The 23,749-nt window shown below is 51.7% G+C and overlaps 1 protein-coding gene across 3 annotated transcripts in view; it reads left to right on the top strand.

The window, feature by feature from the left end:
• The window catches only part of COL22A1 (collagen type XXII alpha 1 chain), a 299,863-nt gene that overhangs the window by 59,927 nt on the left and 216,187 nt on the right, over positions 1 to 23,749 (top strand). For all 3 annotated transcript variants that reach the window (XM_037803432.1, XM_037803433.1, XM_037803431.1), the window contains exons 5-7: positions 2,653 to 2,764; positions 14,356 to 14,479; positions 18,566 to 18,841. In XM_037803432.1, coding sequence (XP_037659360.1) covers positions 2,653 to 2,764; positions 14,356 to 14,479; positions 18,566 to 18,841 — 512 coding nt within the window. The remainder of the gene's footprint in view (positions 1 to 2,652; positions 2,765 to 14,355; positions 14,480 to 18,565; positions 18,842 to 23,749) is intronic.

Raw genomic sequence — 23,749 nt, 5'->3', positions numbered from 1 at the left:
CTAGAGTAAGCAGGAAGGAAAGTTTGGGAGCAAGAATATGAACCCTGATATTTCTGGAACCCTCACTCTCTAGCTACCCTATGCTATTATTGTCCCAAGATTAAAGAAATGTGGAGGAAACAAGCTCAGAGAGGTTAAGTCTTATGCTCAAAGTCACACAGCTCCTAAGCAGTGGAGCCGGGACTTGACGCCTGAGTATCTGGGCCGGAGTCCTGCGTGCTTTTCCCTCTGCACAGTGCCTTCCAGGGGGAGAGGGCACGTGTGTTCCATTTGACACCTTGGTGCTGTTGGCCTGGGGTTGGGGTGGGATGGCAAGCTCGGCCACCTGGGGCCCTGTCCCCTTGTCCTTCCCTGTCAGCCCAGGGAAGCTGAAGCTGGCTGTGCTGCTCTGAGCCCTGCCTGACCCACAGTGCACGGCGGACCCCATGGAGGGGAGCATGAGCCACTCCCTGGGGAGACCCAAGGTCTCCAGAGCCTGAATCAGTGCCTCTGTGTGCGTTAAAAAGATTTGAAGGTGTGCTTTTTTTATCCATGGTGGAGCTTCTAGGTGAAAGTTTTTTGTCTTAAAGACCAAAATCATGTAAACTTACATCATGGATTCCATTTATTAGCTGGTATGTGCAATGCCATTGAGAAATGTCATCATGACAACTCCCAGTCATTTTCCAAGCAACAGACAGTTTTGGAATGCTGAGGGGCCAGGAAGGGTTCAGTCTGAAAAGCCACTCAGGGCTTCTATTGCAGGAGAGCCTCGCTCTGCATGGACCCCCTTCCCGGGCCGTTACTGGCTCTGCTCCGGGATGGGGTCAGGATTCTGCACCAGCACCCCCCTTCCCCAGAGAGCCTTCCCTGTCCCTCCAGCCCAGTCCTCATGAAGCCCCAGCCTTGCTTACTTATTCCCAATAGCACTCATCATTCCCTGAAATCGTACTGGACATTTGTTGATTTTTTGGTCTCCCCACCAGAATATAAGCCCCTGTGCTGTGAGCCGTTGTCTTCCTTCCTGCTGCATCCCTGGTGCTCACACAGGGCTTGGCACAGAGCATGCTCTTAGAGAATGTGTACTGAATGAATACATGATCTCTTTGAACAAAATTTACTGGGAGCACATCATTAAAATGGGAAAGACATAATATAAAACGATTTTCTAGTCATTTCCTTTATGTCAGGCACTGTATTCAGACCTTTACTTCACCTCATTTAAGTGTTTTAACTATCCTAAGAGGCACATGCTAAAATAATCTCTTTTTTAAAGAGGAGGAAACTGGTGCTCAGAGGGGTCAGGTGACCTGCCCCAGGCCACACAGCAAGGACACTGTGGTTAGGGAATGCAGCCCAGAGCTGCCTGCCTTTAATACTCAAGCTCCCTGGCATTTCTGACACGGTGTTTGGCACTGACTAGGCTCTCAAAATTATGTGTTGAATGAATAAATGACATCTTTGGACAGAATTTCGAGGCAGAAGATGCTCCCATCATTATAAAGGGAACTCAACAATTCATTTCTCCCTTTTCATCACAGCGCCTTAGAATGTTGGCGACCATGAGGGAATCCTCCTATGGTGTCGGGGCTGGGAGCCCCTGGACCAAGGGTTGTTTAAGCCCTGGGGGTGCAGGGTTGAGGAGGCTTGGGCCATGCCCTTTAAATTTGCAGAGAGCTTTTCCCATCTCCCGAGGGACGCGGTTTCGGGTCAGCCTATGGCGGCTCCAGTATGGGCACAGCCCTCAGAACCTCTCTGCTGGGCTCAATCCGCCCCCCAGGCTAGTCCCATCTGTGGGGGGCCATAGGGGAGGATGTGCTGGTGGCAGCGGGGAATATTTAACAATCACAGACCTGCCCTGTTCGTGTCCTGGTGCCATCGCCCTCCTTTTAGATCAAGGGCCTGAGGCTCACGAGGACAGTGTAACTTTCCCAGGGTCACAGTATTATGCGGCGGAGGTGGGCTCAACTCCTCACCCCTGACCCCCCTTCTCTACCCCCATCACCTGAACCCAAAGCTCATGACCTTCCCGTGACAATACGGTGACCTTCTGTTGCCACTGCACACAAAGCTCTCTCCTAGAGTTGAAACCAAACAGAACGCCGCAGGTTAATGCATTAACGTGAAGATAGTTCTCTTCTTTCTCATATTTCTCATATTTATCTCTTTAAAATCATGAAACTTACAGTCACCAAACCGTAATCCAAACTAAACCCAAAAGAATTGCAAAAATGTGGCTGCAGGAGTGAAAGCCCTAAGCTGCTGATTTCCCTGCAGAACTGAGCTCTGGGAGCAAACGGCAACACTCCCGGCCTCTTGAACGCGAGGCTCCCGGCCACGGCGCCCCGACCCCGAGGCCTTCCAGTGCCCCTACTCTCAACCCTGACCCTGGCCCGCTGGGGCTGCTCACTCCCTTGGGAAAGCCCTCAGGCTGCATTTCTCCTGCACCTTTCTCCTGGACTTGAGATGGAGGCTGCATGCCTTCTCGCTCTGTTGTTTCTCTTTTCTCCCTGAATATGTGCTTGAACAGTTGCCTCCGTCCACTTACATCCCACATCCATTCTCCCGGGGGCAGGGTGGGCTGGCTGCCTCTGCAAACAGCGGATGTGTTTTCACTTTGTCTCCCACGAGCCTCCCTGTCCAGACTCACTTCTAGCCCTTCTCTTTGGACAGGTTTCGACCTGATGGATTTGTTCAGCGTGAAGGAAATCTTGGGAAGGAGAGAGAATGGAGCCCAGAGTTCCTACGTCCGGATGGGATCCTTCCCCGTGGTGCAAAGGACTGAGTGAGTGGTCACCTCTCTTTCCACACCTGCCCTGGACACCTGGGGAAACACCTGGGAAAAGGGCAGGAAAGGGGCCAGTGGGCCACGGGTGGACACTGAGCACTGAGTCGGGCTTCCACCTGGTGCCTGGGCAGGTGGCCCTAAAAGCCGCACACGAGCCACTGGCCTGGGAATGCAACCAGTTTCTTAGCTGATCTATTCCTGTTGGCTTTAGTGGGCTTCTTGTCCTACTACACTCATCTCTTCATACAAATCCAGCATCGATCATTCATTTGTGTGTTTTTACATTAATTCATTGAACTAACCAGCTTCCGCGTAGCCCCCTGTGGACGACCTGCTACGTCGTGTGACATAAAACCACTCATAATTGTGTAGTGCGTTCAGCCAAGGAAACCCATTTCAGTGCTCACCAGCAGCCCGGCCTTTCACACTGCGGTCGGGGTTACTGCTTCTAGGGGGAGTGGTGGCCGGTAGCCGAGCCCTCAGCTCTCGGGGCTGCTTAAAGGGTACCGGCGGCGGGGGCTCTTTCCCGGAGGCGAGGGCGAGGCGGAGGACGTGGCCAAGGTCCTCGGCGAGAGGCGTGCAAGGTGTGGAGGGCGGCGATAAGGACAAAAAACACTCTTCATCCAGTAGGAGTATGCGCCAAAGAGATTTATTCAGGGGTGATTACAGGTTATATAGGTTGGTAAGAAGGGCAGGGCTGGAAAGGAGGTGAAGTAGCCTAAAATGGCAATATTGAAGGAAGAGGGGCTAGGATTGGTTCTGAGAGGACGCAGGAGCCGCTGCAACGGGCGGGGGTTGTTTTGGCCACGGTGCATGCGCACTGGCGGTGGCAGGAGTGGCCTTGGCACAAGGGAGTATGTGGGTAAGATAAGGAAGTGGGGAAAGGGCAGTTGGGAGAAAGGCGGTTTCCTCCGGCAAGCCTCCCCTGCCAGTGGCATTTTGGGTGAGGAAAAGGGAGCTGCCTTGACCTCGCTCCTCAGGCTCGGGGGGGGCTGCAGAGGGCACTCACGCCCGTACCTACTACCCTCCCCAGGGGGTGATCAGGTCCCCTGGCCCAGGCCTGGTAAGTCGAGGCACAAGCTCAGTCCCCGCAATTCCCCTTTCTTTTCTAATTAGAGGAAGAGGCTTTACCGGAGAGGCCGCTAAGGGTGAGGGAAGGGGGAGGTAAGGGAAGGGGAAAAGGGGTTGATGGTGGCTCAGCGAGGCTGGAGCTCAGTGTTGGTGTGGTGCCCGGGCGCTTGACAATGGCTTCGCTGCAGCAGGCTGGGCGAAGGTGAGGGGTTTAAAGTTCAGGGGTTTAAAGTTCAGGGGTTCAGAGAAGCTGGAACTCGAGGCGAGAGCGATGTTCAGGTGAATGAGAAGGGCCTCGCAGTCGGCGGGTTGACCGGTGGCGTTGAGGTCGCGGAGGGTTGGCTGTCATCTTGGAGTGGGGGGCGTCAGAGGTGGCGAGTCGCTGATACTGGATTTGCACGAACGAGGAAAAAATGGCATCCGTTTGTTTTCTTACAAGCTGGACAATTTTGCGTATGATGCAGGGTCCTAAGATGAGAGCTAGAATAATTATTAATAGGGGGCCAAGAAAAGGAAGGATGTATGGGAGGATGGGAGTGAAAAAACTGGACCAATAACTGGTGGCTTCACGATCTCTTTTACGCTTTTCCAGTCCCTCTCGGACCCTTTTCAGGCTGTCCTCGACGAGACCTGTGGAATTGGCATAAACACAGCACTCTTCTCCTAGGGCGGCGCAGAGGCCTCCTTCTTTGAGGAGGAGAAGGTCAAGACCTCGGCGGTTTTGGAGCACGACCTCAGAGAGGGAATTGACAGAATTTTTTAGATGGTAAATAGCGTTTTGTAGGTGACGAATGTCTTCGTCAACAGCCGCCCTGAGGTGAGTTAGGGCGGAGCCTTGACTGGTTAGTGCAGCGATTCCGGTGCCAGCGCCGGCAAGACCTAGGAGGGAGGCAATTGTAAGGACGGTGATGGGCTCTCGCTTTTGCAGAAGGGCAGGAGCTGCAGTTCTTTCCAGACGGAGGAAGAAGTCTTCTTCGCTATGGTATAAGACCCTAGGGATAAGGACAATTAGGAGGCAAGTTTCTTTATATTCACTGATGATATTCGTGCTGAGACAGGGGGTAAGTCCTGTAGAGGAGCAGAGCCATTGGGAGGAGTTATGAGGAATGAGAAATTTTGCAGAGCTGCTGGGAGATGAGTAGCTGGCACAGGCAGTGAGGTTGGGAGAGTTACTGGAGCGAGGGCGGACGCACTTTCCCGTATAGGAGACTGAATGAAAGGTTAGGGGGACGGCAGAGGTATTCCAATTGCATTCCGAGGGGCTGTCTTCTGTGCTTTCTGAAAAGGAGAGGTTGGAGGCAACGGGCTCGTACAGTGAGGAAGAGGTGGAGAGGCAGAGCCAGCAGGAGGAGGTAAAATTGGGGTTGGAGGAGTTCACTGAGGCAAAGGCGGCTTGGATGAGGCTGAGGAGGGGAGAGGAATAACGAGAAGGGGGCAGAGGAAGCTGGGGTGGTGGGGTTGGCGATGCGTTGTTTGCAGCTGAGGTGCGGCTGGTTGGAGCTGAGGTGCGGCTGGAGAGCTGTGGAAAAAGGGGGTTAATGACTTGGTTGGGACCTATGCCAGAGGGTGTTCTTAATGCAGTATTTTGGCATGGTTGGTTTGCAGCCTCCTTTTTTATTAGAATAAGTGATTCTCGGTTGGCTCCTTTCTTATAGATTCTGAAGCCCCAAGTTTGACCGAGTAACCAGGAGGGATCAGTGGGGAGCTGCACTGTAAGATTAAGATGTGTGCAGGATCCCTCACTTTCTTGGCCGAGCCAGTTAACAGTAGGGAGTTTGCACCCTGTAGGGGTCCACTTTAAGGTAAGGTAATGATTAGAAACAGGAGGCTTTCAATTAGTGGTTAGTGTTTCACACCCCCAGTATGCACAGTAGTACTCGTTGGGGGAATTACAGTACGATTTTTCAGGATTTGAGGATGGGCACATGTAATATTGGGCCTGGGGATCACTTACCTTTTGAGTGCAGGTTTCTTCGACTCTGGAGACAAAGGTGGCGAAAGGCTTACTCGGCTCCTGGAAGAGCTTGGTGAATTTATTAGGCTAACAGGTAGAGCAATTGGCAAATGCTCGTAAGGCGATGCCTCTGAGGACAGTCCAGAAGGCAGCAGGGGCATTAATATAAGCAGACGCATTTAGAGACGCTCCAGTGCCCAAATAGGCTTCGGGGGGATGATAGACTCCAATGGCTGCATCTTGCTCACTTTGCTTAGCTGCTTCTGCCTGGAAGTGAGCACGCCAGTCAACAAACTGACCGGGGTTAAAAATTGAACGGGCAAGCGAGGCCCAGTCTTGGGGGAGGCAATAGTTCATGGCGAGATCCTGCAGTATTTGGGAAGCGTATGGGCTACCTAACCCGTCCTCCTTGACGGCCTTGCGAAGCTGCTTGATAGTATCTAAGTCAATGGGATACCAGTCATGCGGCCTCTGTGGGGTGGGGGCAAGGTTAAGAGGAAAACAACGAAAAGCACGAGAGAAAGGAGGACGCGCTTGCAGAGGACTTGGCGCGGGAGTGGGGGCAGGGGCAGCGCTGTCCCAAGGGTTGCCTTGAGGTGCAGAAGGCAGCCAGGGGTTGTTAGTCGGCAGGGTGGGAGGAACGGCGGCAGCTGCCGGTAGCGGCTCCGAGGGGGAGCTCGCCGGAGGGGGAGGCGGGAGTGGGAGGCCCCAAGCGTCGCAAGATGGCGGCGCGGTAGGCGTGGCTAAGACACAAGATGGTGGATCAGCCCCGCCCTGTGGAAGGGCGGGGTAAAGCGTATGCGGTTTCTGGCCCAGCTTAGGGCTGATGTCATCGCCGGAGCATTTCCTTCCCTCGATGGAAAAAGAAGGAGTCACCTCGAGCGCGTTGTTAATCTGCTCGACTAAGGACTCCGTGTCCGAGTCATGATTTGAATTAGTATCGCTATCTGAATCTGTTGGCTGGGTTGATAGGGCTTCTTTGGATTTAACGGGGCCTCGATCAGGGGGGAGGGAGCCTTGAAGGCAGGAGCGGATGGTTATCAAGGTGGGGAGCAAGCTGGGAGGGAAACGCTTGCTCTCATGTTAAATAACAGGGTCCCAAAGATGGCAAGTGGTGAGCCATGGGTTAAAGGGCAGCAGGAGATCCCAGTATATCTGCAGCTGCCGGACAGACACTTTACAGCGATGCGTGTCTAGGAGACCCGCCAGAGCACGAACTTGAGGTGCCTGACATGTAGATATACGATTACCCATAGCTGAGGGGAGAGGAGGGGGAGTTGTTCCCAAGCCGGGCCGGCCCGGCTGGCGGGGAGGAGGAGGAGGAGTTGTTTATCGAGCAGAGAGAATGAGATAAACTGTGGCTGCAAGGCCGAAGGAGACGGCGAGAGCAGAAAGCAGTGCCCTTTGGTAACGGGAGCAGTCAGGGGGGGCAGTTGCAAAGAGGCACACGGCACCAAATGAGGAAATAAAGATACAAAGAACTACAGCAAAGTAATGGAGGGGAAGAGGGAGAGCGTTAGGAGGAACGGGGGTCATAGAAGTGCGCATACAAGAGGACGAAGAGAGCGTGGGGGAAGGGAGGAGTTCCTACTGGATGAAGAGAGCGTGGGGGAAGGGAGGAGCGGCTTCGGAGCAAGGAACCTCACACGGCTCCGGAAGCGGCGAGGGAGAGGCGGCCCTTACCTTGCAGGCGAGGAAATGGGAAGCTGGAGGGGCGTCCGGGCGAGCGGGTGACCTGCCAAACTGTCGTGTGGAGACGTTCCTCACACGGGGCACCAGTTGCGGTCGGGGTTACTGCTTCTAGGGGGAGTGGCGGCCGGTAGCCGAGCCCTCAGCTCTCGGGGCTGCTTAAAGGGTACCGGCGGCGGGGGCTCTTTCCCGGAGGCGAGGGCGAGGCGGAGGACGTGGCCAAGGTCCTCGGCGAGAGGCGTGCAAGGTGTGGAGGGCGGCGATAAGGACAAAAAACACTCTTCATCCAGTAGGAGTATGCGCCAAAGAGATTTATTCAGGGGTGATTACAGGTTATATAGGTTGGTAAGAAGGGCAGGGCTGGAAAGGAGGTGAAGTAGCCTAAAATGGCAATATTGAAGGAAGAGGGGCTAGGATTGGTTCTGAGAGGACGCAGGAGCCGCTGCAACGGGCGGGGGTTGTTTTGGCCACGGTGCATGCGCGCTGGCGGTGGCAGGAGTGGCCTTGGCACAAGGGAGTATGTGGGTAAGATAAGGAAGTGGGGAAAGGGCAGTTGGGAGAAAGGCGGTTTCCTCCGGCAAGCCTCCCCTGCCAGTGGCATTTTGGGTGAGGAAAAGGGAGCTGCCTTGACCTCGCTCCTCAGGCTCGGGGGGGGCTGCAGAGGGCACTCACGCCCGTACCTACTACCCTCCCCAGGGGGGTGATCAGGTCCCCTGGCCCAGGCCTGGTAAGTCGAGGCACAAGCTCAGTCCCCGCACACACGTTGTCGCATGCCCCTCTGCCCTAGTTTTATCACATTTTCAACCTGAAATGAATGCTCCCACTTTGAAACGTTGCTGAGCATTTTGATGTAAAGATGTTGTCTTCACAAAGTCAACCTGTCGGGTCAAGGGCCTATGATTATACCAGAGCACATGGTCCATTTGTTCTCCCTACAGGCAGGCAGATCTTTTGAGAACAAACATGCCTGCCTTCTCCCTCTTACAGCCCTTTAGTTGCTTGCAGGTTTGCTCCAACTGAAGGGCTGGGAAAGCCCTGTGTGTTGTCCGGCCCCATCCCTTCTCTGCGGCCTCATCGCTCTGCCCCCAGCTTTGCCCCCACTCTCCTGCTCCAGCTCCTCTCTTGCCCGGGAGCGTCCCGGGCATCCGCCCACCATGAAGCCTCTGTCGTGCTCTTCACCCTTCCTGGGACACCTGCCCCTTCAAAGCGCAGCTCAAACTTTCCACCTTCGAGGACACCTCCCTGAACTTGGGAACTAAACCAGGCCTTCTCTTATCTCCTCTCAACCTGTGGCCCAGTTGTCGCTCACTGATCAATTGTGCAGTTAGACATTTACAGACTGTCCTTTCCGCTCTGGGAGAAAGCTGAGTCTTGCTCTCTGCTCTAGCTCCAGCACCTGACCAAGGCCTGCAGAGTACAGGAGTATCAAATATTTGTTGAGTGAATGAGTGAATGAATCCATAATGGGAGAAAATGCTGTACTAGACACTAGCCTGGCAAAGGCAGGCTTTGCGTGTGAGGACACCGAGCTTGGATTTTCACACGTGGGCGTCATTCTTTGCCACGTGCCCGGCATCGCTGCAGACCCTGATGCCATCCCCTTCGTGGCTCACTGCGCCAGCATAGGGGAGACTCATTTTGCAGAGGAGAGAATGGGACAGGTCCCTTCCCTTGAGTCTCGTTTTCTCTCCTATGAAATGGAGACAAGAATCCCTACTGCTGACTCTCAAAGAGGCACGAGTGACCTTCAGGACATGCGCATTGCCTCCTTAATGAATACGGGTGGCGGGTGATGTTGTTGTCAATCATACGGGTGGCGGGTGATGTTGTCAATCAAACGGGTGGCGGGTGATGTTGTTGTCAATCATACGGGTGGCGGGTGATGTTGTTGTCAATCACCTGGTGAGTCCCAGGCTCACTTTTGGGGGTGGAAAAGGATGAACGCAGTCTGGGCTACGTTTCCCACTTTGCTGCACTGTAATTGCTTGGCCAGTTCGCCCACAGTGCTTATTAACAGAAGGAAAGAGGTTGTATTCAGCTTTGCCTTTAAAAATTATATAATTAAGGAGCAAACCAAATGAAAGAAAGGAGGCAGCAGGCAGAGCAGGGGGCTCCTCCATTTGCTGACGATGTCGTCTTTCTAATGAGGCACTTTGATCAATAAGGAAACTTCTTTAGGTTCTACCCTTGGGACTCGGGCCACCTGTCCACGTGCTTTTACCTTGTGGGTTACTTCTGTTCATAACGAAAGGGATTGCTGCTTTCCATGTTTATATTTTCCATACATTTTCTCGTTTACTTCTCATCACAGTAGGATGAGGTGAGCAGGGCAGCTTTTATTCTCCTCATTTTCCTGGGGGGACCACTGAGATAGTAACTCGCTCAAAACTGCATGGTTCATAAGAAGTAGAAGTTGACCTCAAATTCATGTTCTCCAAGTCTTTACTCTTTTCACTGTCATCTCGTAGTCTGCTTCATCCTTTGTGGAAAGGATTGGATTAGATCAGTTTGTTTCCTTAGATGTTCTCTGTTAACTAGTATTTTTTACAAGCATTACTTTTTTCAGGCTATGTTTCTATCTCTCTATTTTTCCTCTATATCCATCTATCTATCCATCTATTCATCCATCCAACCACACATAAGTACACATACAGACATACAGAGAGAGATATGTGTGTATATGTAATAGCAAAACTATAGGAAAAAGGTGTTTGTAAAAATCATTCATGTGGTTGGACTCATTAATGAAATAAGGAGAAAAAGACAAAACACCTTCTGTTTGTGCAGACGAGGTGGGCAGGCCCTGCCTCCCCTGGGTGGGGGTGACCCAGGTCAATTGTGAACCCCGAGGGCTGCCCAGGTGCTGGGGTGCATCCAGGCTCCGATCCTGGCACCTGCATGGGGTCCAGGGTGAAATCCCAGCTCAGAGAATGACTGAGCAGCGGAGCCCTCTCCCCACTTGGGCCTGTGAACCGAGATTCCAAGGTGACTGATCTTTGCTCCCAGAGAGGCTCCATAGCCAGACGGCGGGTCGCTGAGGATCAGCACGTCTGAGAACCGGTAACTCAGGCGTCTCTGTACTGCTCTTCCTGGCTTTCTGGCCAGATTCCCCTCCTCCTCCCATGGGGAGGCCACGCCACGGACGTTCCCTGTGGAAGCTGGAACTGACTCCCTCACAGTCAGGTGCCGCCGGCTGATGGGCAGAGCTTTGGGACAGGTCCCTTGGGTGAGCCTCTGCTCAGCAACGTGCTGACTACCAAGCATTGCATTCTCAGACGATGCCCGAGATGGGGTGGGATACAGAGCAGGGCCCTTCCGGGGGTGGGGGTGGGGGGCCTGTTCTGAAGAACATCTAGGGCCTTTCGTGGCTGCAGGCCAGGGAGTGGTACCTTCAGACTAGGGTTGGTTTTTAAAATCAATTATTATTTTTTATTATAGAAGTTGTGGGCTTACGGAACAATCAAGCCTGAAATACACGATTCCCATATACCCCCTGTTCCAGTTAGCTAAAGCTGCCATTATGCAAAATACCAGAAATGGATTGGCTTTTATAAAGGGGAGTTATTAGGATACATATTTACAGCTCTAAGGCCATAAAATGTCCAAACTAAGGCGTCATCAAGAGGATACCTTCACCGAAGGATGGCCAATGGCATCCAGAACATCTCTTTATGCTGGGAAGGCATGTGGCTGGTGTCTGCTGGTCCTTTGCTCCTGGGTTATGTTTCAAAATGACTTTCTCCAAAATGTCTCTGGGCTTCTGTCTCTCTTAGCTCCTCTCAGCTCTCTGCTTGATTCTCCTGGGACATTCTCTCTAAGCATCTGGGAGGCCTCTCTTAGCTTCTCTGGGGAAAACCCTGGGCTTCATCTCTTAGCTTAGCATCTCCAAACATCGTTCTGTCTGCATCTCCGAGTGTCTGGGTCTGTGTTGTCTCTTAGCTTCTCCCAAGGGCAAGCTCTGGATAACATAGCTTAGCTTCTTTCTCAGCTTCTCTGAGCTCCTTCTTTCCATGAGCTCTTGTAAAGGACTCCAGTGATCTAATGAAGACCCACCTTGAATGGGCTGGATTCACATCTCCATGGAAATGATCTGACCAAAAGTTCTCACGCACAGTTGGGTGAGTCACATCTCCATGGAAACATTCAATCAAAAGTTTCCACCCAACAAGATTGGATTAAATCATGGTTCTTCTGGGGTAAATAAATTTCAAACTGGCACGTCCCCCTTTTATTAACATCTTACATTAATGTGGTGCATTTGTTACAATTGATGAAAGAATTTTTGTCATTTTACTATTAACTATTGTCCATGGTTTAACTTGGGGTTCACTGTTTGTGTTGTGCAGTTTCATGAAATTAAAAAAAAACAAAACAAAATGTTATTCTATTACCAAATACATAACTGTGCCAGTTTGTATATATTATGTCCCCCAGAAAAAGCCATATTCTTTGATGCAATCTTGTGGGGCAGACATATTAGTGTTGATTAGGTTGGAACATTTGGATTAGGTTGTTTCCGTGGAGATGTGACCCACTCAACTGTGGGTGATGACTCTGATTGGATAATTTCCATGGAGGTGTGGCCCTGCCCATTCAGCGTGGGCCTTGATTAGTTTACTAGAGCACTGTATAAGCTCAGACAGAAGGAGCGAGCTTGACACAGCCAAGAGGGACACTTTGAAGAATGCACACTAACTGAGAGAGGAGCTGCAGCTTACAGAGACATTTTGGAGGCAGCCTTTGAAAGCAGACTGTTGTTCAAGAAAAGCTAAGAAAGGGCAAATGCCCCAAGGGCAACTAAGAGTGACATTTTGAGGAGCTGAAGCCTAGAGAGGAATGTCCTGAGAGAAAGCCATTTTGAAACCATAACTTTGGAGCAGACACCAGCCACATGCCTTCCCAGCTAACAGAGGATTTCCGGACACCATTGGCCATCCTCTAGTGAAGGTACCCGATTGCTGATGTGTTACCTTGGACACTTTATGGCCTTAAGACTGTAAATGTGTAACCAAATAACCCCCCTTTTAAAAAAGCCAATCCATTTCTGGTGTTTTGCATTCTGGCAGCATTAGCAAACCGTAACAATGACTTAACGTTTCCCCTTTTATTTACACTCAGGCATATAATTTTTGTGCTATTAATTACCTTTACAAGGTTGTGCTACCATCACCACCATCCATTACCAAAACATTTCTGTTGCTCCCAATGGGAGCTCTGTACAATTGAAGCCTTAACTTCCCATTTCCTACCCCATCCCCTAGTTAACTATAGTCTAGATTCTGACTGTATGAGTTTGCTTATTCTCATTATTTCATATCAGTGAGATCATACAGTACTTGTCCTTTTTTGTTTCACTCAACATGATGTCTTCAGGGTTTACCCATGTTGTTGCGTGCATCAGGACTGTGTTCTTTTTTACAGCTGAATAATATTCCATCATGTCTATAAACCACATTTTGTTTATCCATCAGAATAGGTTTTACAAGATGACCCTTGTTGTGGTACGGGGTGGTGGGTGGAAAGGTGTTGGGTGTATAGGTGCTTGAGGTAGGGAGCCCAGCTGGGGGCTGTCTGAGGGATTCCATCGAGATGTTCTGAGGCCCTGAGCTAAGGCAGGGGCAGAGGGCTAGCAAGGGAGATACCTCGAGGATGTGAACGTGACAGCACTTAGGGGCTGACCTGAGGTGGGTTATAAGGGAGAGAGAGGGGCCAAGGATGTCTCTCTGGTTTGTGTTGAAGAAATTGCATGAATGTTGGCTCTGTTCACTGAGACTATAAACAAAGGTAAAACAAAAAAAAAGAACAGACAACCTCAAGGAAGGCAGAGTGGGCAGGGTCAGGGGGTGATGAGGGAGTGAAAATCTAGTCCTAAAGTCCATCCCAGTACAAATATCCAACTGGGTGCATAGGTGTTGGCTTCAGGAGAATGTTCTAGGCTGGAGAGGTGAGGAAATGGGTGAGAAAGTGTGGACAACTCTTCCCAGAACCATACTGGCCTAGAGAAGGGGAGAGAGAAGGAGGGGCAGGGAGAGGGAGAGAAAGAAAGAAAGAGAGAGAGAGAGGTGGCTCAGGCACTGGCTGGGGACCTGGAGCCCAGGTGGCCTCTCTGAGCTGGAGCAGATGTCACAGGCTGGAGGGAAGGAGGTGCTGGGGAGGCCCAGGTGCTGCTGTCCGCCCAGGGGAGAGGCAGCTGCTCTGAGGTTGCTCCGGGGAGGTGAGGGATGGGACTTGGTCCCGGCTGGAGGGCTTGGTCCTGGAGAGGCAGGAATTTTAATCTTCTTGTTACCGAATTTGGGAGGAAAGAGCAGTGAGGCCTGTGTGGGGTGGAGCTGGAGGGAGTCGAGGAAGCCCCCACGTGGAGGGTGGCTCCAGACAGTAGGCGTCCCCCGGCCTGGGTGGGGGGTGAGGCGCCGTGGTGGGTGGGCCAGGGGCTGAGCAGTGAGGCCCTGCTGGGGCATGAGTGGGGCAAGGAGCAGAGACGGCCGAGACCCAGGTATAGATGTGACCCTGGGGGAGTGGCCATTCAGCACGGATTGTTGGTTTTGTCAGGAATGGTTACGGTGGAGAGATGGATGCAGAAGCAAGCACGTCTCGGCTCCATCTAACGACATGGCTGAGCTGGCTTAGAAGGGGCTGCAGGTGGGGACATGGAGGGAAGTCGAGGGGCCATGGCAGTGGTCTTTACTGTAAAGCGTCATACGGAGGACCTGATCCAAGTAAGAGTCAGTGCAGGCCAGGACGAGCCGGTGGGCTTCAGACACAGCCAGGAGGAGAGAGTGGCCGGGCTTGGTGGGCGGCGGGATGCACGGGCCTCCTCGTGGGCTCCCTCTCTCGGGGCTACGCCTGATGTTGTCTGTCTTGGTTTTCCTACCAGGGATGTGTTCCCCCAAGGTTTGCCTGATGAGTACGCCTTCGTCACCACCTTCCGGTTCAGGAAAACGTCTCGGAAAGAAGACTGGTACATCTGGCAGATCATCGACCAGTATGGCATTCCGCAGGTACGGGCAGCACGGTGCCGTGGGGGGGCTGCCCCACCGTCTGTGTCCTGGGCCTCGTGAGATGGGGAGTCTGGTCGAAAGACTCAGAGGACACTGGGGAATGCGGCACCCAAGGGAAATCCCGGGCCAGGCCCTCTGGCAGGACAAACAGACCTAGTCCCCGTGCTCAGTGGATGTTGTCAAGGAGGGTCCCGTCTCCTGACACTCTCCTGTCGCAAACACTCAGGTCCTGTCCTCACCCACCTCTGGTCTGCTTAGGCTTCCAGGTCCCAAGAAGGTAGGACAGTCCCTCCCTCCACAACACGCAGCGAGTGGAGAAGGACAAATATCAAAATCAGGGCTGTCAGCACAATGCACTGGTTGAGATGAAAAAAATGCTGCTTTTTTACTCTCTGCCAAATCCCCCTGTTCTCAGAGTTCTGGACCAATGATATCTTTCGCCGCTCAGATCCTGGCTGTACTTTCATTTGGGATTGAAATGAAAGAGGAACTCGCTCACACAAATGGGCTCCAGCATTCGCTTCTGTGGGCCGCTGTCAGAGGGAGCGGCTCCTGCGGTTAAATCTAGACCCTGATGCCATGTGAATTTGTTTAATGCTTATAAAAGCATGTAGCATGAGCTCAGCATTGTTTTGAGTGCCTTACAGATCTTTACTCACTTAATCTTCATATCAGCCCTCTGAGTAGATTTTACTATTACCGTCTTATGAGGGAGGAAACTGAGAGGTTAAGAGATTTTCCAAGTTTACGTAAGTAGAAAGGGAAGTTGGGGCTTGAACGCAGGCCGCCTGGCTCCCACATCCACACCCTCATCAGTGTGTCCAGCCAGTCCTTGCTCTCAGCTGGCCCTCTCCGTGGCTCCTGCTGCATGGTTTTTCTGCGGCATCCCTGGGCAGACTGTGAGGCATGAACATTTTTAGGCTCCACTGCCGAGTGGCCCGATTCCCTCAGTGTGGGCGGCTGAACGAGGTGGTGAGTGAAGCTCTTTTCCAGGGGCCGTTTGTCTGGAGCGTGGGCAGCTCGTCCTGTCGCCTACCTGCCTGCATCTCCAGCCGTGCAGGTCTCACGTCTCTGGTTTCCCTGGGTCTGGCATGGTGCGGCCGGGCGCCTGCCACGACATTCTTGTGGGGGACTGCACACCACCCCCTCAGTCTGGGGCCTCATCCTCCATGGCATCTGCAGAGCTGCATGTATCCGTCTGTCCTCCCCTCCTGGGGCCAGAAGGACCAATGGGTTGAGATGCCCAGAGCCACATGGAGACTGAGGCTGCCGTGGAGACCTTAGGTTTCAACGCAGGACCTGGTGGTGCAATTTCGTTGAGCAAGCCTGGGTGGGACACTTGTCACTGGAAGTTCCAGGGGCCACTTGCAGGCCTCGGGGAGACAGGGAGAGAGGTAATGGCCTGCAGGAAGGTGACCTGTGAGCAGAACAACATCGGCCACATCGCCAGGCTCCCTTCAGTCATCGTGGGCCACTGCGCATTCCCAAAGCCATGACTCAGTTGATACTTACGGCCACTTTCCAAAGTCGGCCATTTGTCATTTGGGGAAACTGAGTGACAGCCATCCATTCCAGACATGACCGAGGGGCAGGGAGGAGGCCGGTGTGACTGGAGCCAGGAGTGTGTGTGCGTGCATGTGTGCGTGTGTGCATGCATGTGTGCATGTGCGTGTCTGTGTTTGTGCATGTGTGTGCGTGTGTGCACACGTGTGAGTGGGGTGTGTATGCGTGTGTGTGTGCATGAGTGTGTGTGCGTGTGTGTATGGTGGGGGCAGGAGGTGGCAGGATAGTTAGACTTGAGGTTCAGGAGGTGGTAAGAGGCCAGACTGTATATGGCCTTGGGCTGTGTGAGGATTTTTCCTTTGGAAATAGACTCTGGGGTGTGGGAGGAGGCAGCCTGGAAAGAGGCTACTGCAATAATCCAGGCAACAGATGATGTGACTCAGACCAGGTAGTGAGAGTGAAATGGAAATGATCAGATTCTGGTTGTATTTTAAAAATAGAACCAATGGGACAGGCTGATGGATCTGAGCCCTGAAGTGCCGTCACGAGGCCATGTGATTAGATCAGGCCTGCTGGGTGCCTTTCCTTGTGTCAGTCCTGCTACAGAGAAGCACCGAGGAGGCAGTCCTGTCCTCGTGAGCTCCCACATTGGTCCGGGGATGCACAGCTCAAGCATATGGAATTGTTTTCAAGGAGTAGAAGACCCTGTTTATCATGGAAGTGTTAGATTATGTGGCCAGCTCATGAGAAAGACAAGGGCTCATTGGTTTCTAGGTTTCTAGTTTTTACCCTATACATAGCATACATGCAGGCAATGCAATTAAAAAATATATAACTCTAGGTCTCCATGCTTGTCCTAAAGCCATGTGGAGCCCAGAAAGAGAATCCAGAAGACCCCGTTGTGGATAAACACTGTGTCTGGTTCCACGTGTGCCACGTGGGCACCTTCCTTTAATCTTGGAGCCTCTTCTTCATCTGCTTGTTCATTCACTCATTCATTTATTTGGTAACTTTGGATCAGATGCTGCTATGTGCTATGTGTCCTGGGCACCTGGGGGTAAAGAGCTGAACAAGTGAGGCCAAGAGCCTGCTTAGAAGGATGGGGCAGGACAGACGATAGAACCTGCCATATAATAAATACTGTATAAGTGTTTTACATACATATTAGCTCATTTAGCCCTCCTAATGACTCTGTGATGTAGGTGATACCATCGGCCCCCTTTTTACAAATGAGGAAAGAGCACAGAAAGCTTAAATGACCTGTGCCAGGTCACACAGCAATGACTCATCAGTCTGGGTATGGGCAGAAAACACCACACTGAGCACTGATTTTGGGAGATTTTTAATGAAGGGACTAGGGTTAAGAGAGCTGATGAAGTGGCCTGGGTTAGGGCATCTGGGGATGAGTAGCAACCAGAAGCTAAAACCAGGGGATTGTCACTGGAGATGGTGCATTCTGGAATCAGGGAGCTCCCAAAGGCCATGGTGCTTGGAGGGAAAAAACACCAATCCAGAACCATGGGAAAGCAGGGAGAACTGGGAGGGATGACCATCCCAACCTTTCTCTCTTGCCACTCTTTGCTCTCCACGCCAATGGGCTCCCCATGAGCCAGATCCATTTAGAAGCCAAGGGACACAGGAGCTCCTTGCGGGTCAGCCTCTGGGGCCATGGAGCCAGACAGAGGAGGAGGGAGCATGGGTATTGGGGAGCAAGAGGGCAAACCCTACAGAGAACAAGGAGCATAGTCATTCATTAAGCACTCAAGGGAAGTGTATTCTCTAGATGTTGTATTACGTTCTCAACCTTTGTGCACCAGTAGTGTGTCTTTCTCGTCCACTGTTGTATTTCCGACACCTGACATTACCTGCCTGTCACACGGAGGATGTTCAGTGAGTATCGTGGAAGGCATGTGGGAATTAATGCATGGATGAGAACATCATCAATCATTCTGAAAAATAAAAATAGAAGAAAGAAAGAAAAGGAGAAAGTAAAATTTTCTTCTGGAGTTTTCCATGCACGAGAGGCATTGTGTAAAGGCCTGGGGGTCCCACAGTGGGCAAAGCAGCCAAGGCCCCTGTGCTCTAGGACTTCATTCTCTAGGAGCTTCAGCCTTTATCCTCAGGATGAAAGCCAGGGCCAGCTAATGGGGGGGGGGGGTCTCCTACTGGTGCCTGGCGTCCAGCCAGAAGATGGGTTCCGTCAGCCTGCCCAGGGTTGTAGGAAACACTGCAAGGGGTCGGGGATTTTGGTTGTTCTCACAACTCAAGCTCCTCTGTGTCAATCATCTTCCATTTCCACCAAAGCTCTCCTACCTGCCCAGCCCCTCCGGCAGGTGAGTTTGTCACCCTCAACTTAGGTGCTTGTCTGATGATTCCATTTACCGCACTCCTTAGAACAAACCATAAGGTAGGTATTATAAGCACCTTTATACTGGGCAGGAAACCAAGGCTCAGAGCAGAAAAGTAACTTGCCCAAGGTCGAGCCACAGGTGAGAGTCGGCACCAGGTCTGCCTGGCTCCGAAAGCCCCCTCCGCACATCCTCTCTCCACGCGGCTCCAGGGGTCTCTGGTGCTTCCCCCCAGGTCTCCGTCCGGCTGGACGGCGAGAGCAAGGCGGTGGAGTACAACGCCGTGGGCGCCATGGAGGACGCTGTCAGGGTGGTGTTCCGCGGGCCCTGGGTCAGCAGCCTCTTTGACCGGGACTGGCACAAGATGGCACTGAGCGTCCAGGCGCGGAACGTCTCCCTGTACATTGACTGCGCGCTGGTGCAGACGCTGCCCATCGAGGAGCGGGAGAACATCGACATCCAGGGGAAGACAGTGATCGGCAAGCGCCTCTATGACAGCGTGCCCATTGACGTGAGTCCGGGGGCCTGGCGGCCAAGGGCCTGGTGTCCCGGGGTGGAGGCTCGGGAGCGAGGGGCCCCGGTGAACCCCGCACCCATGTGTTTCGTTTATTAAGGCACCACCCCGGGCTGTTGTAGAAGGGGGGCCCCTCACTTAGACACCTGCCATGTCAAAACCCAGTTCGCCATCATCATTCATTCATTCATTCATTCACTAAATATTTATTGAGCACCTGCTACATGCCAGGCACTGTGCTCAGCAATGGGGCACAGCATCCATGAAGGAGACCCTGATTACATGGCCATGGCTTCCCAGATAATTCTGGAGAAAGATAGCTCTAGAAGTCTCAAAATGTGACATGTATACACAGATATAGATGTCGATAAAATTTCTTGTAAATTCAGAGAATTTTAAAAATCTGTCTTCCCTGAGGATAGAAAATTTGGAAAATAAAGGAAAGCACACAGAAAATAAAGGAAAATCTCCTGCACTGCATCTCCCAGGCCTCACAGGTAATAGCTTACCATCTGTCCTTTCATCTCTGTTCTACCAATGTTCTTTCCTCCTTTGATTTTTTTCTTCTCTTTTATTTCCTTCAATTTTTCTTTGTGTTTTCCTCCCCTCTAGAAATATGTACCCACCTCTGTTCCTGTAGAAACATGCATACCATAAGTGTGCATACATATACAGTGCTACATTTACACGATTTTCAATCTGCCCAGCAGCAACCCCCGTTTCCCCAAAAATAGCAGGAATGATTTGGGGATAGCTCTTTCCAAAACCAGTTCTTACATTTTACATTCATATGTGCATATCCGCAATCAAACATGGTATTCTTGGGTGTATGCTGGATTTTTTGAAAGTTATGTAAATGATCGTCTAGCTGCTAAAACAAATACTGTACAGTGACTTGACCTAACGATAGGAATTTATGGGCTCTCGGTTTCAGAGGCGAGAAGGCTTGCTTCCTCCTGGGGTCGGATCTTCTGTCTGGCCAGCAATCTTTGGGGTTCCTTGGCTTCTCTGTCACCTGGCAATGGGCATGGTGGCGTCTTCTCCTTTCTCTTTCGGATTCCGTTGACTTCCAGCTTCTGGCTGCGCTGGTGGCTTCTCTTCTATGTCCACTTTCCTCTGCTTATAAGGACTCCAGTCAAACTGGATGGAGGCTCACCTGCGTTCAGATCGGGCCTCACCTTCACTAATAACATCTTCAAAGGCCCTGTTCACACTGGTTCCCACCCACGGGACCAGGGGTTGGGGCCTGACCTCGTCTTTTGTGGAGGACGTGATTCAAGCCCCAGCAGTGATGTTATACAGTATGTAGACCTACTTCGTGCATATTTTTTACTCAAAATTATGGGGCTAAGCTTTTGTTCATTGTTAAAGGTGTTTTGTAAGACTTTATTTTACTATACATTTATAAAAATTCATTCTCCTATTTAGATTGTTTCCAGTGGTTCACTGTCAAAGTCATCACAGCCTTGAGCATTGAACCTGGTGGTGGCTCATGAGGAGAGTAACATCCCCCTTTAGGCTTGAGATTAACTGTGAGAGTTTCTCCGGGGTGTGAATTTTAGGGTAGACGATTTTTAACTTTCTTGTGTTTCTGATTTTTCTACAAAGTGACTGCACATTTAAATGCCTACTAGCCATGTGTGAAAACCCCGTTTCCTTACATCTTCACCAAAATATTGATAGATTTTATTTTTAAAGTTTTGTGGTTCCTGTTGCTGTTATTTTACCAATCTGATGGGCACATGATGGTATGTTATGTGGTTTTCATCTATATTTCCCCGATGCCCACTGAGATTGAGAATCCTTCCAAATGTTTGTTTCTTGGCCATTTGATTCTCCTTTGGGGAATGCTGCTTCCTAGCCTTTGCTTGTTCTTTTATTATGCTATTTTTCTTTTCTTAATTATTTCTAGATAATCTTTAAATATTCTGGATATTAATTGCTAATTTGTTATATAGGCTGCAAATTTTGTTGCCTGGTCTGTCAAACAGAAACTATAAAAAAAAATGAGTAAGTTGGAATACATCAAAATTTAAGAAGTGGTATTAAAGCAAAACGCACTGTAAAACAAGGTTATAAACTGCTTTATAACTTGCTTTGTTAACTGAACAATGTCACCAGCGTTCCCAGTATATACCGATTCTTTATAATGAACCCCAGAGTGAGATGGTCCAAGGTACTGGGAAGTGAAGAGATTGGGGTGGGGGGAATGGGAGGCCCACATGCCAGCCCACCCCCAGCCCACCCCCAAGCCCATCCCCAGCCCATCACAGTAGTGCTGCAAAAGCCATGCACTTGCATGGTCCACAGGCTGTGTTTGTCTATTTAATCTCTGAAATGGGAACCATTCTCTGAGTATTTGTTTCCCATATATAATTGCTGAGGGGATGAAATGAGATAGTAGATGTGGAACCAAGTTAAACAAAGAGAATTGTACGTTCGAGGTAAAGCTCTAATAATCGCCATCCAGGCTATTACTGGTTCTAGCTAATTGAGCATGCCCTGCTCCATGCACTGCTCCAAAGGGCCCCTCACCCCATTTTGGATTGAATTTCTTCAGGCTTAGAAAGCAGATACCATCAGCACCTACGATTCGCAGATGGAGGGAGAGACCCTCTTAGAGAAGCCACATGGCTCGCCTGAGGTCACAGAGCCTACCGGTGGGGGAGCTTGAATTTCCACTCCAACAGCCTGTCTTCGCCACCATGGGCAAACCACTCCCAGCCTAAGACAATGGGCCTCAAGGCACGGGGGAGGACCAAGTGTGGAACATTCAGGATGCAAATGAGGGTCATTGCAATACTCAGTATCCAGAGTGGCCCCGGCATGGCTTCTCTTGATCCACAATGCAAGCCCGGCGGGTGGGCTCACTCCCATTTTACAGGTGGGCACGCTGCAGCCCCGAGCCATGGAGCGGCTGCTCCAGGGCAGCTGGGCTCGGACTCCAGTCCCACGGGTTCCAGGGGCCAGACTCTCAGCCCCTAAGTGACATCCCCGACACAGACACCCTCTGAGATGCATGGAACCCAGAGAGCCCCTCGCCCAGCCCCTCGTTTACTTTACGGATGTGGACACCGAGCCCCATGGTGTGTATGATCAGATCCTTTTAACTCCTGCTCCAAAACCTCCCACAAGTATTCCCAGACTATTTCTGCTCCATGTACTCAAGGACTGTGAAGTCTCCTTAAAATCAGGGTGGCTTTAGCAATAGTCCAGCCTCCCTAAAGGTGCCTGTCCCGGGCTCTGAGTTAAATAAAGCCATTTTGGATCCACACTCCACCATTGCCTCTCTGAGACTCGGTTTTCTCAGCTGAAAAATAGGAAAAGTTCAGTGCCTGCTGTACACGGTGGTGGTGAGATTAAATGCAGTCTTGTCCATGAAGGGCTTACAGAACTGCCCAGAACATGGTGAGTTTTCAGTGAATACTCGTCATCAGCAGCAGCGGCAGCGAGACCATCACCACAGCCGTCATCATCATGTCACTGTGGTGGTACTTGGGGGTTTCATGGGCAGGGAGAGGACTAGAGTCCACGCTCTCTGAGGTGCCTACCTCTATTGCGTAGTTGAGCCCTAAGCAGAGAATTGGGGATCAGACCCGGCGTCCCTGTGATTCCTCCTCTCACCCCACACATTGCTGTGGCAGACACTCTCCTGGCCTTGCCCACGTCACCCAGGCCCCACGTGCACCTGCTTCACCTGCACCTCTGTGCCCGAGAGCTGCTTCCGGCTCCAGGGTTCTCCAGCAGGTGGGGACTGCAGTTGCCATGCTGGGGATGTCCTGGATAAGAGCCCTGTGCTGGCCGACTCCCCTTCCCCATCTCACGGCTGAGCTCCACGATCAGTGCCTCCTAAATAAATATATGACTTACGTTGAACAAATGTCTGGGTCTGCTACCCTAAATTAAACTAAAACCCCTTGGCCGCTGACCTCATGCCTCTGTGCCTCATTCTCTCTTCTATAAAATGGGGACAAGGGGCAACTCTTGGTGCCGCCATGAAGACTGTGTGGGACAGTGGGTGTGTCCAGCCCCTGCTGGTGCCCGGCCCCTGGCGGGTTCTCAGGCATGTTAGGGGCAGGGAGGGGAGTGACCGAGAGAAAGGGCCCTGGAGCCAGTGGCCTGGACCCAAGTCCTTGCTCTATCTGTATGCATCCTTTAAAATTTTACTTAACATCTCAAGGCTATGTTTTTAATTTTTTTCTTTTGTAACCAGAACTGAATTGCAGCCGGTGCGCATGAATGGATCTGTTTTGGTTGCTAAAATAGTCCATAGTGCCCCAAGCCTTCCGGTGCCCCATCTCCACTCAGCTGCCTGGCTCTTGTCTTCCTGGAGTGCCCCAGAACACCCCCTTCTCTAGCACTTGAAGGGCACAGGGACCCTGCTCCAGCCCTACGCTAGCACCCTTTCTGAGTGGCGGAGACTGGGCTTACGATGCATTAAAGATTCTCACTGTCTCCTGACTCTGGCCAGGGGTTTGGGACGACAACAGAGCCACGGGATATAGAGGTAGCAGAGCCACAGGACAGTGTTGGGGGCTTATCATTAGCCGTTCTGAATATGCCGGCGAGAGATGGCCCTTGCTGCGGGGAGCACACACTCTCGGGGTGAGCACATGCAGGGGTCCCTGTGGCTGCATCTGCCCCGGGGCTTCCCCCAGAGCCCCGCACCCTCCAGCCCCGCTCCTCCTCCCGCCCCACCCCTCCCGCAGCCCCTCATCCGGGATGGGACCCTCCCAGGCCCTTTGTTCCCCCAGCTGCTCAGCAACCCATGAATGAGGGTTTGGTGTCGCAGGGTCTTGTCCATTGTGTGGAAGCATTTCCTCCCAAAAGTCTTTTCCAAGAAGGCATTCAGCTTCAAAGTCAAGTGCCTGCCCCTTGGGTGTTTGAAGTGGGCAGAAGAGAGTG

Source organism: Choloepus didactylus, chromosome 14 (genome assembly GCF_015220235.1).
Source record: "Choloepus didactylus isolate mChoDid1 chromosome 14, mChoDid1.pri, whole genome shotgun sequence".
NCBI lineage: Eukaryota > Metazoa > Chordata > Mammalia > Pilosa > Megalonychidae > Choloepus > Choloepus didactylus.
The sequence above is the reverse complement of the archived record's forward strand: the minus strand, read 5'-3'. Positions and strand labels throughout refer to the sequence as shown.